This window comes from Acyrthosiphon pisum, chromosome X (assembly GCF_005508785.2).
Source record: "Acyrthosiphon pisum isolate AL4f chromosome X, pea_aphid_22Mar2018_4r6ur, whole genome shotgun sequence".
In the NCBI taxonomy this organism is placed as follows: Eukaryota; Metazoa; Arthropoda; class Insecta; order Hemiptera; family Aphididae; genus Acyrthosiphon; species Acyrthosiphon pisum.
Genome location: NC_042493.1, coordinates 16,752,262 through 16,771,653, shown reverse-complemented (window position 1 = coordinate 16,771,653; position 19,392 = coordinate 16,752,262). Strand labels below are relative to the sequence as shown.

The following is a 19,392-nucleotide window of genomic DNA, read 5'->3' as shown; positions in this document are numbered from 1 at the left end:
GCTTTAAATTTTATAGAGTTTTGTGGAGTTAAAACATTCAGACACAATACTTATTTTATGATTAATTGACTACCTAACGTATTGAATTATTGTGGTGTAATATAAATTAATTTCACTTATTTGGTGGCGTATTAGTAATTTTGTTTTATTTTGAATTATAATATTATATGTGTATTATGATGGTTACAAACACATACACACATAAAAAAAAACAATACAACTTAATCAATTCGATTTGATTTAAATGTTCAACCTTAAAAAAGGATGTCTGAACAATTCACGTGTGATTTGATATAGGCTGATAAATATTATATAAAAAATTTGACACCACCCATTACTATGTTCCACAGCTCGGTGAGAGGTACGTGCGTTCTGTCGATCTTTCGCTGTATTTCCCGTACAATTTGCGCAGACGTCTTGGCCGTCTTGGGGAATTTAAATCTCTCGCAAGTCCGTTTGGAGCCCAGATACAATGGCACGTCACAGTAACGCACCAAACTTGGACTTATCGTATGCGTGTACTCGGCCAAATACAATATCTCCGACAGACGAATGTTATTGATCTGCAACTCGGCGGTGCTCGAGTGCGGCGTCAAGTCATTGGTACACCGATTTCCCGGCGTCAGTCTCAGTTCGTGGTACTCGTGGCTCTCGGATACGGTCAGCGTCCAGGTGGCCATCGAATCGACGCGGGCGATCTCTATGTCCGGCGACAGGCGAGTGTACTCGCAGCCCAGTTCCTCCATGACCTCTGACAGAACTCTCTTCGTGCCCTCGTGGCTGGACACAAACTTGAACTGGTCAAGCTCTTCGTCGTCGGCTTCCACCGTGGGAATCGCGTACAGCATAACGCCTTCGCGGTCATCGTCCGACCGTCGGTTCAAAAACTTGTATGCACTCTTGTCGCTTACTCGTTTTTGTATCGCCTCGGCAAGCATGTCCATGGACACGTTTTCCAACTTAACGTAAGGCGCGTGCGCGGGGTCTTCGGATTCCGTGAATTTCATGATCTGATGCGTTAAGGCGCCGTTGGATTCCAGTTCGTGTTGTTGCAACACAAACGCAGCGTAGATAGTTGTGGTCATGTTTGATTTTTTTGTTTTTTTTACCTAACGCGATAATGTTCACTTAATTATGATGTAATGAAATTCCCAGGTTGTTGTTTTGCTTCGACTGTGATTCAGAGACCTTCCGTATCCAGTGTGATCCAAACACGATGACGCAATTCTGTGTACAAATAAAGCGTAATCTTATTATATTAAAATATTATACACTTTAGGAACCTACATATATACATCGTTTTTAATATAAAGGATGACTTTATTTGAACTCTATGCATACACATATACACGCATTCCTTTAGGAACGTTATTATTATTGAATGCTCAATAGAAATTACTAATTAAACTATTAAACTATTTAAGTTAATTAGCAGATTACCTTTATAAATGTGCTTTAGGAAATACAAATACAAACTTATAAGTTATACCTAACTATTCTATTTTGTTTTCAGGGAAAGAAAATATACTTTAATTTTTTTATTTTAATCATTGTGACTATAGATCCAGAAATTATTCTCTAAGCCTATATTTTAAGAATATCTATTTGAAAAGAAGTTAATAAGTAATAACGAAGCTAGTGAGACTCTGAGATATTCCATATAATATACTTGCATGGTTATTCAACGAATTATTATGATGTAGATGTATTAACTAAATGTAACTAGTAAATATAATTTATGTGTCGGTATGAAATATTGCATGTTATTATTATTATTTTATTATGATTTATTACAATATTAATTATATTAATGTAATTATCTCATATATATTTTACAATAAATAATTTCACAATTCAGCAAAATTTAATTAATCAATACCTAATGGTAAATGGATAATATTAAATAATGACTTTTGTGTAAGTAATATCTTCGTAGAAAACTTTTTGTATAATATACAATATTATGAAATTATGTATGTTACCTATGAAAAATATTCAAAACAATAAATACCCCTCTAAAGTTCCTCTGTATGTAAAAGTTTCGATCCAATCAGAAGCTGTAATGTTTGAATTTGTTGAAAAAATGATTGCTGAAAAAAATAAACACCACTGTAAAACCTATATAATATAATATTTATAGTTAATAAATAATAATTAATATTAAGGTGATAGTTCAACCAGTGTTTGCATTTAGTACCTACATCCCTAGAATACCGCCGCGGCCAGCCTCCTTCAATTCTAGTTTGTGTATATAGATGCAGACAATAGTCATGTAGCTGTATTGCTGGACATAGATAAGTGACGGTGACTAGGGTGGTATATTATATAATTTAATTTTTTTAAATATTAATTTAGTACGTTATATAAGAACTGTAGACTAACGCGCGCGAATTGCGAACTGCGATTTATGTTGATTGTACATTTTAAATTCATTGGTATTCTGATATCCGTCAGCGTTAATATATTATGGCATTAATTGTTTGTACTTTTGCGTTTAAAAAAAATTAAATAAACAATTTTTTATTTCACCAATTTGGATAATATTCAATGTTAAATAAATATATATTTTTTATTTGTCGATATAATATTTATATAAAGCAAATATAAAATGAATAACAAGTAAAAAACATATTTAACATTATATTAATATATAAATTATATTTTGTTTTAAAATTGCATCAGTTAAATATTTATTTTGCATCTGTTACATTATTATATAATAATTTAAATTGCATAACGTGCATGCTGCGTGGAAATTTACATTTATTATTCGCACATTATCTAGTTTGCAGTTGCACTTGTTAATACCTAAAAACCAGGTGCAGACACTATATTATGTTACATAGTAAAGAAAGTAAGATGCGTTACTACCCACTAAAAAATCGATTTTGCGCAATTGAAGTTGTTTTTATGATTACATTCTATTGTGAAGATACAATGCCGTAACTATACCGTCAGAAAATCAGTTTGAATACATGAGAATAAATTAACAAAATTTTTAAAAACACAATAGTGTTATAGTAATAACATTTACTATGTGTGAGTAATAAAATCAAATATTCAAGTACACGTCTTAAACCGTGATTTGTTTTGATACAATACATATATTTGAAGTATAGGTATCTATATATAGGTACATGCCACAGTTTGGTTTCCTTAAACATAATACGTAATCATGCACTGTGGATTTTTGTTATTATTTCGCCGTGCGCGTGTGAGCATTTCAGTATTATGTAGTTTATAATATTATAAGACATCAATAAAAGTCATATTGAAATAATATTGTGTTAATAATATAATGAATTATACTATTATACATTTATACTAAACTGTGATGTGGCGTTTTTATTTTATTCTAGTTAAGCTCAATAATTCTGTGTAAAAACCAATAAAGTGAATCATTTAATCATTTAAAAACATTATGTTATCTATATAAATACTGCCTGCTTGCCTATATCGCAGATTAAGTTCTCTTATGTTTGGGACAAATAATTGGGTATGTTGAAAACTTGTATCAAATGGTTTTGATTCATGCAAATTTTTATTTTTATTTATAATTTAGTATTCGTAAATATATCACAAGTGACACTGAAGTGTGGCCACTTGTGGATCACCATTTTAATGCTTATTCAAATAAGTTACAATTTACCTATATCGTACCCCTTAAAAATCGGTTGTATAATAATTATAATTTTCGTATTAGTCAATCGACAGCTGTTGCTTTCGTAGCATTCCTACGACCGTAGTAATAAAATAAAAATAATAGCTGTGGTAATGTACCTACCTACACAGTTTGCGAAAAAAACAAAAACAGTCGCGCAAGAGGAAAGCCATCGTAAAAATGTGTCTCCTGCGGACAATTTCTGGGCGCCGCCCCCTCCAAAATAATTAATAATATTATACAACAATATTATAGTCAAACATTAAATTGCTCGGCTCACTCTTACCTCGGACTCCTGGACGTGCGGTGACACAATCTGTATACGTTATATAGGTACTTAAATACTTATATTACCTACAATATTTACGTCCAGCACGCTTGTCCACGTTTACGTGCTATCGGAAAGTCCTCACGTAATTGTGAACAACAATATTATATTATTATATTTAGACGACGACTCACCACTTGAACACAGCACACACGTGTCACGCGACGCTCTGTATCGTTGCCACGGTGTATACGAGTTGCAGTTGTGCTCTGATTTACACGGTCGACGTCGTAGTCGTAGTCGTCGTAGCCGCCCCCTCGACGGATGCTGTGGTACCGACACAGCGACGGCGCGACGTTCACTCCTCCTTCTGCTGCGACCTGTCAACTATCGTCGACTATCCGAATTTTCATATTATAATATTATTATGACAGAATTAGATAAATAGGTAATAGCTCGCCGTGTTACAGCTACATACGGCGGAGGCGGCGGCATGGAAACAGTAAAGTTATTCTTATGACTCATTATAATTACCTCGTACAAATTGTAATTACTAGATTACCAAGATGAGTTACGAGTTGAATAGATAATAAAAGTTCGAGATTTATGTAAAAAGTTTTACAATAGTGTACCTACCTACAAAGCGCGTACAATATAGATGCGTTTATTATTTTTAAAATCTATTTTTCACAAACCATTAACCTTATACACGTAGTATAGATCTCTTTCGACTATACAGCGTATTTCAATGTAAGGTATTGCTATAAATATTCTACTTTATTTTAATCATAAACGTTTTAATTTTTAGCATGCAATACACTAATACTTAATATTTTTGAATATATATTGGATTGTTTTATTTAAGTAGAAACCTTGATAACAGGACCATTGGTTTGTAAATTTAAATTACCTACTTAAAATAAATAGTACAAATTAATATATTTCATACATAATAATAACGTTTTTTTTTAATGGAATCTTCGTTGGTCTTCAGTGCATCATGAAAAGGCTCGAGTTTGTCGAATTTTTGTCGGGCCTCTTGTATGTCTCAGGTCTCTAGACTCTGACATCTGTGATAATGTACTCTGTACGAGGATTGTAGCCAGTCCCGCCATTGCTCAATCACATATTTTATAACATGACAAATGACACAGCGTAGGTACCTATGTTTGAATATTATTGGTGCGAGGGATTTGTTTCACAAAATATATTATTTTGAAAAATTATCGACTTCCTTCTTATTCATTGTGAAATAACTAAACAGTCTACAACTTTATAATACCAAAAACTGGAATTTTTATTTCGTATTATCGAAATATTCCCGTTTACGTCCACCGGGTACTTATTTTCTGATACCTATGTCGTGTAATGAGCAACTAAAGTTCTCAAGTTACTCTTTCCACAATTAAAACATATGCCACCATAGAGTTTAAGCTTTAGTAAATTAGCAGCAAAACTAGTCCTTTGTCTAGTTACCTACACTATTTTTTCGTATATATTTAAACGATGTTTAACAATTTTGTAAGTATTATTGCATGATATCCATTTCTCTCGCCACAGTAAAGACGGTAGTAACTGCATTTTATTGTATAGAATGTCTTTGATTGTTTTATGCTACTATCAATTTCGCGGTAATTACACAATAAAAGTGATGACGACTTGAAAGAAAAACAATTGTGAAAACAGAGATACGACCTTCCTCGCTGTGGCGGGCGATTTATACTTAATACTTTTTAGTACTCATGTACTAATTTATATTACTTTTCCAAATAAAACAAACGTCTATGAATAAATGCATATCAGATAATGTGCCTGATGGTGTCATAGTTTTATTTCCAAAATAAGTTGAAAAATAGCCTAGATCCTGTATAATTGTATATGGTCATTAATAATGATTGCTATAGATAAGATATACTATTACACTATTCTCCATAACGATTTTATAGGTAAAATAGACATATTGTCGCTCAACTTTTTATGAACAAATCTTGGTAAACATGTTATCTGTTCCATTTTTTTCCAGTAGAAAAAGTTTAAGTATATAACATGTTGTTATATTTTAATAATATTATGCTAGTGTACATTTATATAAGAGTATAATAATGATAAATTTATATTTTAAAATTAATAATGTGTAGGTACTGCAGTCAGTAGAGTGCATTAGATTGTTAATTAAGTACGTTTTATTACCAGTACCTAAAATATAATTATAATCGAATTATAATATAATTAAAGAAATGGTTATAGGTATAATAAAAGTATTCATAAAATGAAAATTACAATTACTAATCGAACAAAAACAATTAAAAAAAAAAAAGTACCATTAAACCAACCATCAAATAAAAAAGATCGCTGAAAAAATAAATTATTATTTTTGGATTTTGGATCAAGAATTTAATAATGAATTTAATGAACTAAATTTAAGTTCTGTTTTAAGGTGAATTGGAAAAATAGATTTATGAGATTGCTTTCAACATTTCAGATTCTCAGATTTACTAATTTCAGCTGTTTTAGTTAGTTCTCAAAACTACCGTTAGAAAAAATATTTAAATTTATAATTTCCACAACGCCAATTAAATAAATATTAAATTTTAAAATTTTATATAGTTGTGAATAAAAAATAATTTGCAGATTTTGGTGATTTAAACGAATTTTCGTAAAATTGTATGCCAATATATTTTAAATATTTTCAAACTGCTATTAGAACAACTAATATAGGATATTTTATTACATTTTAAATTATTTTGACCGAGTCTAAAATGGCATTTCACATTAAAAAGCATTTGAAATTAAGATCGTTTTAAATTTCAAACGATTATAAATTGCTTAAAATTTGTCTAAATATTTTTAAAATTTCATTGTAAATACAAAATGATAATTTGAGTAGTAGTAGCAAAGAATGAATTTCTAATGAATTAACCTAATTTGTTACCTATAGGATAAACTGTTATAATATGCCTAGGCACGTTTGAAATTTGAATATACAATGTCGTAGGCATTTAACTTCAATTGCTCAAAAAATTTGGAGTGGCTTTTCGTTATCATTGTTATGATTATTTTTAACTTTTTTTATGATTCCAGTTAAAAAATTACGAGGAATCGTGTTAAAATCTTACTAATTTTTAGGATAAAAATTGAAAAATATATAACTTTAATTTAAACACATATAATATGAAAAAAATTCTTAACTTGTATTTTTGATAATTTTTTAAATACCTATAAAAGACTTACTAACAACTATGTACTAAACTGTCTAGCTTTTTTACTCATATACAAAAAAGTTATCATTCGTACGAATGTAATGTTTTTTAGATATGTGTATCTAAAAGAACCTAAAACCATGTTTCAAGTATTTAAAATGTCCTATAAATAGTACAAAATGGAAAAAAAAATAAATAAGATTTTGTCGAAAACTTTAACATTTTAGCCTAATTATTTTGTTGTTTTTCCTCAATATTTTGAAAAGAACTGGGAATTATTTACCTAACCCTTCAGTACCTATAGTAGAACTAATTTGATAAAAATGATTAGTTTTTTTGCTGCTCCAAAAGATGATAAAAGACACAAACTAATATCACGGATAAAATCGCTCAGAACCTAAAAAAAGCACACTCATCATTATAAAACCATTTTTGTTTCAAATTTTACTTTCACATTATGTCTCTTCTTTTTGATAGTTATATGATAAAAGTCAACAAGATAACACGTTAGGCTTAGGTGTGTAATGTGGATGCATACTATATATATATATTTTTAACTAGTTAATTTAAGATAAACATTTTAAGTGGGTCACAATCGCAAAATATGGGTCCAGGGGTGGGGGCTTAAAAGCTAAATTTTCTCTTGCAAATAAATAGAAATTAAATTCTCACAAATTGTAACTCATAGCTTAAAATAGTGATACATGATATGCATATAAATTACTGTTGGTACTAGAGACTACTAGAGACCATAATTTTAAAAATTATAAGTTATAACACACTTTTATTTATTTAAAAAAAAAACATATTTTAAAACAGTAATCATCTTATAAGGGGCTGCTTGTTTGCATTTTCAAAAGCATAATACATCCGGATGGAAATACTTATAGTTATAAGTAGATTTTTGATCTAGCTCTTTTATAAAAATGTGTCTCACCCGGCTACGACCATGTCAGGTGCAAATTAGTATATCGCACAAGTCATAGCGGAAACTGATCACCTACCAATTTATCGCTTACGGGCATCATACTAACCAACTTAATTTTAGTTAACTTAGCTGACAGTCTTCTTTGTGATTTAAACTACAGCCAAAACTGTTTTTCTACCTATAAAATATGACATCGTAATAACATTACGCAACATCAAACATGAAACAAATTGTGACATACATATAATTATTGATATAATATATATGTATTTAAATATAATCAAGATTTAAAATTGTTATTAAAACAGCCTATATAAAACCCCTTAAAAAGCAAGTTTAGTCTTACGATTAAGACTTAGAGCAGGGAGTCATGGTTCACTCTAATTGTTGTATGATTGGACAAATATATAATGTTGCATTATAAAATTAGCACATAGTTTTTATGTTAAGTCTAACTTGAATTTAAGTACAGTATATAGGTACTATGACAATGACAGAGTGAATTACCTACATTGTTTCTTTTTCTATTGTTGTTTAATTTCTTTAGCTGATAATCATTTATTATAATATAGGGTTTTTTTTTCCAGGCAGTCGGTTGAACCTTTATTTAAATAAAATAGCTATCGTGTATTTTGATAGAAATGTATTACGATGATAAGTAAAAAATAAATATTTGAATGTAATAAATTTTCCAATTATTAGCTTACGAAAAAATCAAATCTTGATGCATTTTTTTTATATATCATATACTTAACTTGTGTTGTCTGAATCTTATGTTAAAATTACTATATTGCCATGACGATGTGGTAACATATTATAGTGTATCTTACCAATTAAAAATACCTTCTGCAGTCAAATAATGTATAATGTATATTTTACTCAAATGGATATAATCGTAAGAAAATAATATATTTCGAATAAATAATCAACCAATGGGCGTTGTACAGTAATATCACGTGCAACATGCTTTCATTGCGAAAAAATAAAATAATATTAAAATCTCGTAGAATCGTTTAAATATTATTATAAGTATAACACATAGAGTCTTACACGAAAGAATACAATAAAATAATGGTAAAAATAATACTAAAAAAATATATACATTTGTTGGTTACGTATGAACAACATACGCCCTAAGATTATTATGGCGGATCAGAGCAATACACATATTACATGCTTATAATGTACTCACTCCAATTCCTTTGACCAGTGCGTTTACAGAAAAAAAAATGTACCTACGTTCTCGTTGTACTCTAATAAATTATACAAACTATTAATAAGCTACTAATTACTATTATTTACTATTTATTTACTAATGATGACTATAACTGATGATAAATATATCGATACATATAATATACATATTGCAATAAATAATATAATATATTATATTCAATCAGTTGCATAATAATAATATAGTTTATGATTGACACTTAAATGGCTCCATAATATTATTATGATTTATCGTATAATTATTATCATGTAATTGTGACGTTCCACAGACCATGGACACTGTAGAGCTTTCATCGTCACCGATTCTGACTACTCTAACTTTGGATTTGATATTGACTTTGCCTCCTCCGATGATATCATCATCGTTGGCTGGCCGTGGTCGTAGTGCCGTTTGTCAGCCCCCGAGAAAATAGATTGGATGGTCTGAGGCTCTGACCGATGGAACCCATCAACTCGACGGCGAAATCACGGACATTTCCCGGTGAGTTCTGCTTTGGAAAAAACAAAACAAATTACCAACATTTCAATTACAACAATATAAACGTCTTATATTAATGCTCGAGTCAATAAACATGTAAACGCAGGAATGTAATAGGTAATTAATTAGGTAATTAAATTAAATTATACTCTCACTGTCACAACTACCGTGTATTCAAAGGGGTTTAATATAGGCAAATCTAATGACATTATTGAAAAATTTATATTTTAAATATTCAAAATATTTAAATAGGTTCTGATTCAGATTTCAGAGTAACTTATATGCGGTGCCATTGTTGGTTGTTTGTTACTTACAAAATCATTTAGAAACTTGAAACTTACTTATAAAAAGTAAATTGAGATAAAACTCATTTAGAATAAAACTACTTTACCGGGTGGCTCTTTTTTTGGATTTTTTTTTGGAAACAATTAATGCATTTGCTATTTAGTTACATAAATGCTTAAAATGATTGTGAATTCTGAATTTCACGTAAACTCTAAGATTTTTTTATTTGAAGAAAGTCGTTTTTATATAACTTATCGTACAGTACATATTATTGACCCGGTAGGGTCACTCGCTCCCTCGAACCATTTATTTCGAAAACATACCTTGATTTGTTATTTAAAACCACCTTGGTCCATAAAACCTTAAAAATTATCAACGTTAAGTTGTTATAACATTAATATTTCGAATTTCCGCAAAATTCTTATTTAATCATCGTGTTCAGCAAACATTACGGAAAATAATTCTTTTTAAAGAGTCACCCATTTAAGTAGTTTTAGCTATTTTGGTTATATCATTAAAAAGTGACGACTTTAATAATATAATAATATACATTCACAATGGCGTTTAGTATGTAGGAGGTACCTACCTAGTCGGTTACTCAGTTATATATATAAAACGAGTGATCCGTGTAGCTATAACACGATAATAACCTGTATTCTGTGAGACGGGTATTTCCAATATTGTAGACCTGAAATTCGATTATTGCGACATCTTATAAATTTCAATGCATCAGGATAATAGACCCTGACCTAACAGTTCGAGCTCTATTTAAGTGTTATCGTGTCGAAAACGCGTTGTGCAAAAAACCCTCGGCGTACAACAAAATTATAATTGTAAAGTGATCAGCAGTATTAATAATTGGACACCGACCTTGATGGCGGACCGGAGCTCGGAGTCGAACAGCCGGCGCAGACCGCGGTAGTTGCGACCGAACAGCTTGCCCAGCGCTTGGCCGGCCATCCTCTGGTCCGTGGCCACAGTGGTGGATGCAGTTCCGCCGCCGACCTCGTTGTCTGCGGTATTGACGGCGGCCATCATCATCTGGTCCGCGGCGGCGGCGGTGGTGGCCGCAGGATCTCTGGACGCCTCGCTGATTGTGTCACGCACGATGCTCGAGACGTTCCGGAATGCTTGACGGGCGTCCGAAAAAGTCTGCAGTACAAAGAGAGCAGAAGAAAAATAAAGATCGTGATCTTTGACTGTAGAGTGTAAACAACGTAGAAATAAAATTTCAACTATTATGGATCCAGGATAATTATATATATATTTTTTTTTGTGGTGGGGGGGGGCTTCAATTTTATTAATTTCAATAATGTTTATATTATTATAAACTGTAAAATTTGTGTTTTAATACACATACAGTTATTTATTATAATATTAAATAGAAAAATATAAGTCAGTACCCATGTAGAAAATAGGCATTGTATATTTGTATGAAACTATAAATTATATAAATAATAGGTATAGGTAGTGATCTATTGAGCACAAAACAATCATTATTTCAAAAATTTTAAAGTTTTTGAAAATATTTTGTTTACATAATTTAAGTCGTGGGATACAAACCAAAATAATAATATTTTTATAAATATCATTTTTTAAGTTTAACCCTTTCGAATTATAGTTTATAACATATTTTTTGAATTTCATATTCTAATATTAATTGAAGTATTTCGATCACATCGTTAAAAATCTAATTTCGGACGAATAGCTTATTAGTTTTCAAACTTTAAAGTTTAGTTGAGTGGAGTAGTGGACCGACAGTTTGTAGGTAGCCTTGTACCATTTTACTCTACTCGTCTAAAATTATATTTTTATAAATCCAAGTACTCCAAAAAATATGTTTTGGAATAAGAAATTAAAAATGCATTTTGTCATCAAACATTTTTAAAAAGGTGGGCAAGTGGATGTCGCTCTGCTGTACAGTAGGTTACAAGTGGTTCACTGTATAGTGGATAGTATTAAAATTTAAATTTGAATTCAATGATATAATATCACTGTATAAGAAAAACGATTCTGAGCGGAGACGGTATATCAGTCTTGGTATAAGACATATTATATACTTATTTATGGTATAAAAAAAAAATATTGACCTATAATAAGTATCTATAATACATTTCAAATTAATCATATCACAATATCCGTTACGTACTTATAACGCGTTATACATCAACAACAAATCGCGGTACTGTCATAGATATAATATAATAGTATACTTTAGAAGTTTCAAGTACCAACGAATAATATTATACAATCACAACAAAATAACTAAAATAGTAATTTCTTCCAAATCTGAACTCAAAATGACTATAAAAATAAACGGTGCTTCTATATTTTTTAGATTTTTTGGTAACAGAATTAACTACTTACGTGGAATCTTGTTTTAAATTTTCAAGCCTTAGATATAAAAGTTGAACATTTTATACATTTTTAACCATAAAATAATTATTCAATTTTAAATTTGATAAATTTTATCAAAATTCGATCTTTAAATGTTTATAAAAAAAATTGTGCCTATGTATTCTTAATATTTTTCAACTGCTATTGAAGCAATATATCAGGAGCCTTGTATTAATTTTTTACAATTTTTGGCCCAACAGATAAAACTTTATAGATATTTATAGAAAAAAAAAACAAAAAAATTAAAATTAAAACTGACAAAACTAACAGCTTAAGAACTGTCAAATATTTTCAAAATGTTATCGTATATAGAAAATGCTAATGTTAACATTCAGTGAAATTTTCAAGTATCTACAGTCATTACTTTTTTTATTACAACAAAATAAGAAAATCGTTACATGAGAAATCGAGTGAATATCAAATGTTCTAAAAATATAAATTTCAAACACTTATAAACATTTCATTTGACTTGTATGTAGACATTTTTTTTTTGAAAAAGGTAGACAAACTTATGAGGAATCTTGTATTTCATTTTCAAATCTTAGATTTAAAAAGAAATTTTTATGTTGTTTTTCCGGGTGTTTATGAAAACTATTGGAAATTTTAAATTTTGACCTCCCCAATGCACCAACAATATTCACTTTTCCATCGAACAAGATACTGAAGTTGAAAGTATTATTTCGACTACTTATCGTGTACCCAGACACAAAAATTTAAAATTTAAAATCTAAAAATTTAAAAAAAAACACACACATTGTAAAATCAAAACATTCATCGTTCCACTCAGAATCTAAAAAAAATATGTTGTCATTTACAATTGGTTTTTTTTATCGTTAATTACTTTGAGATTAAATCTCTATACTCACTAGTATATAGGTAAGTTAAGCTAATAATATACATAACACAAATAGTTAAGTTTATTTTTATTTAATTTGTATAAAAAAATTATTCCCTGTGTATTCAGGGTTCATTATCTGTTAACAGTTTAGAATTAGTTGATTTCAAAACCAGTTGTCATTATGGGATTTAGAAAGCTCTTAAAAACAATAAACCCACAGTATTTAATATAACAAATATTCCCTCCTCAGGTAAAAAAATGTATTTATTAATTTTTATTTTTAATTAGTGTATACAATTATATTTATTTAACGATAAATCTAGGTAAATGTTTGATGGTAGAACAAGAAATTAATCTATTACCATACATCCTGACAACGATGCTATCCTTCGTTGTGGCTGAAAAACAATACTTTGTACTTTGTACTCAGTGTTTCTTTCAGGTACTTCTAGGAATGTCTAGTGCCCCCCCCCCCCCCGGAGAAAAATTTGAAGAATAGTAAAAAAAAAATCAAATAGTCATAAGACAAATGTAAATTCTATACCACAGTGAATCACCAACAATAGATAAGAGGTACATCCGATAAGAGTCAACACAGTATTCTATTTATAATTTTTTTTGCCCGATAGAAATCAGAAATCACATAGATAATATTATAGGACAACGGTGACTATAAATTATTAAACACTAAAAATATTATCAGATTTATACGTAGGTATTTCATTAGTTTGTAATGTGTATCATTGTTGTTCACTGTGATGATGTACCTATTACTAGTATTACTTTACTATAGTCTAAACGGTGAAGTGTATTGACTGTCACTGTGTTATTTGTTACTGTGTGTTGTGTACCTAATTCATTTAAATTTGTATAAAACAATAAAAAAAAAATTATATTTGTTTAATAATTTAGTACAGTTCTTAATCAGCATCAAAGCATTGACAATCATAATAACTAATAAGGTAAACTATTATATTATTAAAAGGTCTGCAGTTAATCTAAATTCTAAAATTTATAGTTTTAAGTCAGTTAAAAAGTTAAATTTATATGTACCTACTAAAATATATTTTATAATACCTAACCTAATGGTATAAATTCCATTTAAATGTATATTTACTTTTGTCATATTGTAGGTATATCTATTAAATATTTTTTTTTCAATGATTATCTTATTTAAATAAATAACTTGAATTTGTATTGCCATATTTTAATTATACTGAACTAATTTACCTTTATACTTGTATTATTTTATATGATCAGGATTTTTTTTTCAGTGTAGGTAATAAAAAAGTAAGTTAAAAAGTAAAAAAAGTTAGTATGATGAAAAAGTGTTTACAGGACAAAAAAAAAATAATAAACATTAATTTAAAGCCAATACAAAACTATAACTATTAGACATCAAAAAATTAAAAAATTAATAACAGTAAAGGTAAAAACAATAGAATTAAAATAAATTTATGAAATTTCTATAACATTTTTAATTTACAGTAACTTAATTAAGAAAGATGAAGAGAACAATAGTTTCTTATTTTAAAGCTACAGCTGCAGATTCTAGTAAAAATTCAGAAGAAAAAGCAAGTTCATCACTATCAGTATTGAAGGGCCTCACGTTCCAACAGAAGATTTCTTGGACAAAACGGTAGATTTGTACGCAGCTAAAAAAAATCGCCGAATTCGATTTCTTTAGAACTTAAAATAATTTATTAACAGTAATAATATCATTTAAAATTAAAATTCAATAACTTTTAACTAAAAATAATGTAAAAATGTTTTTTTCTAGCTATTATTATTATTTATTTATTTATTGTACCTATATTGAACTTAACATACATGTATTTAAAAATAAGGTTAGGTTATATATAATAATACTATGTGTGTATGTAAAACTTTATGCGAAATGTTGGGTATGACGTATCTATTTAATTATAATGTTCACAGTCATAACAGACTACTTATTACAGTATAATAATGTGATATTGTGTAAATAAAATAATACGTATTATAATTGCCCCTACGATTTTTTCAAATGCCCATCCGAAGAAAATTGTCTGAAAGGAACACTGTTTGTACTCAAAGGGCAAATCGTGGATATTGGTTTATCACTGACTACCATGATAATGAATCATTATATAATATATACGAATGGACTTTCGTAGGAAAGAATTTTTTGAATACGTAAATAAAATTGCCTATATTGGCCCCTTTTCTGCAACTTTTTTATTATGACATTTAATAAAAAACATAGGACTTTATGAATATTATTTATTAATAAAATTAATATATTATAACCATCGTTTAAAATTTAATAATACATGATTCATAGTAAAAATGATGATACATTATTTTTTAACAATAATATGTATTATTTAAAGTAAAATAGTTTAATATATAATATAATATTATGATCGTCATATAAAATGGTAATATAATAAGAATACCTTACTAAATATTAAGTACAAGTGATGTTTTAAATATCCTTTCTTCTGACAGTCATTCTCATGCTGTTAAAATAAAATTAATTTCTTAATATTATTGTTAAAAAATGATGTACCTACCTATCTATTATTTTTTTAGATTCTGAGCGGAGCGATGAATGTTTTGATTTTACAATGATGTGTTTTTTTTTTATTTAATAGACAGCTCCTAGTATGTTATTTCAAAGACAGATGAAAAAAATTAAAAATCCATAGTTACAATTTTTTTATAAGCATCTTAAGTTCAAATATTGACAAAATACGTCAAAATGACGACAATTTGCAAATTATTTTAAATTTGATAAATTTTGTCAAAATTCGAACTTTAAATCCTTATAAAAAAAAAATTGTGCCTATGTATTTTTAATATTTTTCAACTGCTATTGTAACAATATATCAGGACCCTTGCAGTAAATTTTCACGCAATTTACCCAACAAATACAATTTTATTGATATTTATAGAAAAAAAAAAAAAAACAAAAAAAAAATTAAAACTGACAAAACTAACAACTCAAGAACTGTCAAAATATTTTCAAAATTTTATGGTGTATAGCAAATGAAAATATAAACATTCAGTAAAATTTTCATGTATCTACAATTATTCATTTTTTGAATAACAATAAAATATCAAATAACAAAACCGCTACATGAGAAATTGAGTGAATGTCCAATATTGTAAAAATATGAACTTCAACCGCTCATAAAAATGTAATTTGATTTGCTTGTACCTACATTTTCTTTTTTTGATAAAGGTAGAACAATTTATGAGGATTGTATTACATTTTAAAATCTTAGATTTAAAAAGAAAATTTTTTATGAATTCTCAACTCAAAATAATTTGCTAATTTTTTTGATTTTTCCGTATTTTGTCAAGATTTGAACTTAAAATGCTTATAAAAAAAAACTGTGGCTAAAGATTTTTAATATTTTTTAAACGTCATTGTAACAACATAATAGGAGCTTTGTAATAAATTGTCAAGCTTTTTTACCTAACAAATAAAGTTTTATTGACATTCACAGAAAAAAATATTTAAAAAATTGATAACTGAGTAAACTATCAGTAAACAGCTAAAAACAAGTCAACATATTTTGAAATTTTTTTCATTTATACAAAAGGCTAATTTAAACATTAAGTGAAAATTTCATGTATTTACGATCATTTGTCAAAAACTGATTTTGCGTAAAAATTCCCGTTTTTCATTTATTTTTATTTTGTTTTTCCGGATGATTTATAAAAAATGTTGTGGCCTTTTCATTGTGTTATATTCTACATTAATTCAACAACCTATTGTTTAAATTATTTAATGCTTATTATTAGTATTAATTTGAATCATCATCATTTTCTTCATCTTCTTCATCTCCTTGATCTCCTTGATCTCCTTGTTCACCACTGTCATCTTCAGTTAATTCTTCATTTTTCATTTGATTATCTATATTATATTTTGAATTATCTGTCTCGGTAGGTGATTCAACTGTTGTTTCAACATCTTTTTTATCATCAAACATATTTGATAATTTATTACCTACTGCAGTTCCCTAAACATACGATAGGTAATAAAGAAAAATATATTTATTCATTGTATTCATTGATCAATTACAGTTATAGTTATTAGTTATTACTATCCACTGATTTTGCATCAGTAATACAATGGAATAATTTTAACTTTAGATAACATGGGAAACAAAACTATGTTTGTATTTAACACATATTGTGGTGACTTTCCATTGAATTTAGTTCTACCAAAATAATATGGATGTACCTATATTTAAAATAATTATTTAATAATGAAGGATGATAGCTACTATTGCAACTGCTGTTGCTTGCTTAGCAATTTTTCCTACAACTCCTTTTTTTTTTGGCTGATTGGATAAAGACGAAGGTTGTTTATTGGTTGGTGCAGGTAATGTGGAGTTTGGATCAAGTTTAGATTTCACTTGTGGTTGTCGTATTTGTGGTGTACTTGAAGTTTTTTCTATAGCACGTGTAATTTGACTGCACAAAAATAATACTGTGTTAAAATAATGCTTGTGATGTTTACAGATTTACAGTCTACAGTTGTTGGATTCTAACAAATAGGTAAGAGACACTAATACCAAAGAATAGATTTCATCTAGTGAATGCTAAAACTTCCATTTAATTATTTAAATCACGCTGAAAATACTTAATGCTCAAAAGTTTGATTACATACCTGCTAGTCTTTGAACAAAACGAACCCATTATACAACAAATAACAATATTAATTGGTAATAGCTATTAACTAACACAATAAGATGTACTCAAATTGTAATTACTAATTTGTTGTAATTTAAATAATACACTTTATACTATTATAATATAATATATAATAATATATCCTAATTTTCTATGGAAACCAAAAACTATTATTGAAAGGACATCACACCCGCACGACTGTCTATTCGTGGAACACAGTAAGTGTATTTCACAAAATTGTTCAGGAGAGACATTTTAGTGAAGTTGCTCTGCATTTCACATAGTTTATTTGAATGAAATTATTATTTTTTGGTATTTTTTCGCTTGTGTCTTACACAAGTAGGACTTGGCAACATGGGACATTTTAGTTCGGTAGTTTCAATAAAGTGCTGTCAGTTTTGATCAGTGCCGCAACCATCGGGTGTGCAAGGTGTGCACTCGCGATCGGCCCCATCAAGGCTCCAATCCGATATATGCCCCCAAATCGATGTGTTAAAATTAATTGTAAAGCTGTGGCTGAAGAAAATTTAAGTAAAATGAAGAATAAAAAAAACAAATTTTATCATATTATAAAATATTTATAATTCAATGTAATCAAATATCATACCTAACTGTTCACTTGTTGGCAATGGCCAAATGTAATACTAATTCTTAGAACAGAAATAAGAGAATAATGCGGGCCCGTGGTCTACGTTATCCAAAATCCATAGTCAAAAATGTTTGCGCAAGTCTAGCAAGTCTAGTCAAGAACGTCTCAGTGACATTTCCATACTGAACATAGAAAGGAGAAGAACTTCCGAGATAGTCATTGACAATTTTTCAGACGCAAAACCGAGGAAAAAACAATTTGTTTAGATAATTTACAAATGTGTTGAAATTATAGGTACTATAATACTATTTTTATAACAAATAAACAATCAATTATTTTTTGTATTTTGTTTAGTAATTTATTTTTATTTTGTATATTTAGGCCCCAAATTAAGATTTGCACATCAGCCCCATAATGTGTATATGAGGCACTGGTTTTGATATTAGAGTGAATTGACCTACTATCAAACTTTTAGGTACGTTCGTAGGTAACAGCGTTTTCTGTATTATCTCGTTGGTTTTTTACGATAATTTAATTTTTAAGTGAGTTATGAATATTTTCAAATATTAATATTTTACATACAGATAACTCGCTTAAAAATTAAAATATCGTAAAAAACCAAAGAGAGAACACAGATAATGTTGTTCCCCAAAAGTTTGATGATAGGTATATTCACTCTAATATCAAAAATTACAGCACTCTATTGAAACTAGCAAACGAACATTTGCTATGTACCTACGTTAGGGTGCCACTCAACCATAAAGGCTAAAAAAAAAAATTGTTTTTCTAATATCTTACTTCATAATATTGATTTATATGTTATTAAATA

At 28.6% G+C, this 19,392-nt stretch overlaps 3 protein-coding genes across 5 annotated transcripts in view; all 3 read right to left on the bottom strand.

The window, feature by feature from the left end:
- Window positions 1-225: 225 nt before the first annotated feature.
- LOC100573322 lies at window positions 226-4,341 on the bottom strand. 2 transcript variants are annotated; one of them, XM_016802116.2, is made up of 3 exons: window positions 3,948-4,341; window positions 2,012-2,090; window positions 226-1,227 (listed from the first exon to the last, which is right to left on the bottom strand). In XM_016802116.2, exon 3 carries the CDS (start codon window positions 1,083-1,085, stop codon window positions 309-311), a length of 777 nt encoding a protein of 258 aa, XP_016657605.1. In that variant the 5' UTR covers window positions 1,086-1,227; window positions 2,012-2,090; window positions 3,948-4,341; the 3' UTR covers window positions 226-308. The 2 variants fall into 2 exon arrangements, with proteins under 2 accessions (XP_016657605.1, XP_003242576.1); XM_003242528.4 differs by having other exon boundaries at window positions 4,124-4,341.
- A 4,563-nt stretch (window positions 4,342-8,904) lies between these two features.
- LOC107882149 overlaps window positions 8,905-19,392 on the bottom strand; it is a 20,854-nt gene continuing 10,366 nt past the window's right edge. For both annotated transcript variants that reach the window (XM_029485984.1, XM_029485985.1), the window contains exons 3-4: window positions 10,924-11,205; window positions 8,905-9,778 (exon numbers count right to left, since the gene is read on the bottom strand). In XM_029485984.1, the coding sequence (XP_029341844.1) occupies window positions 9,650-9,778; window positions 10,924-11,205 (411 nt within the window). In that variant the 3' untranslated portion in view covers window positions 8,905-9,649. The remainder of the gene's footprint in view (window positions 9,779-10,923; window positions 11,206-19,392) is intronic.
- On the bottom strand, window positions 16,962-18,067 carry LOC100573235. The gene is made up of 3 exons (XM_003242526.4): window positions 17,952-18,067; window positions 17,566-17,755; window positions 16,962-17,298 (listed from the first exon to the last, which is right to left on the bottom strand). Exons 1-3 carry the CDS (start codon window positions 17,978-17,980, stop codon window positions 17,083-17,085), a joined length of 435 nt encoding a protein of 144 aa, XP_003242574.1. The 5' UTR covers window positions 17,981-18,067; the 3' UTR covers window positions 16,962-17,082.

Bases quoted from the DNA above. Each gene is read 5' to 3' on its own strand.
- LOC100573235 (XM_003242526.4), bottom strand. From the start codon at position 17,980: ATGGGTTCGTTTTGTTCAAAGACTAGCAG. The intron at 17,756-17,951 runs GTATGTAATCAA...ATTTTTGTGCAG, and splicing joins TTTTGTTCAAAGACTAGCAG to TCAAATTACACGTGCTATAG. The intron at 17,299-17,565 runs GTAGCTATCATC...TCGTATGTTTAG, and splicing joins AAGCAACAGCAGTTGCAATA to GGAACTGCAGTAGGTAATAA.
- LOC100573322 (XM_016802116.2), bottom strand. From the start codon at position 1,085: ATGACCACAACTATCTACGCTGCGTTTGTGTTGCAACAACACGAACTG.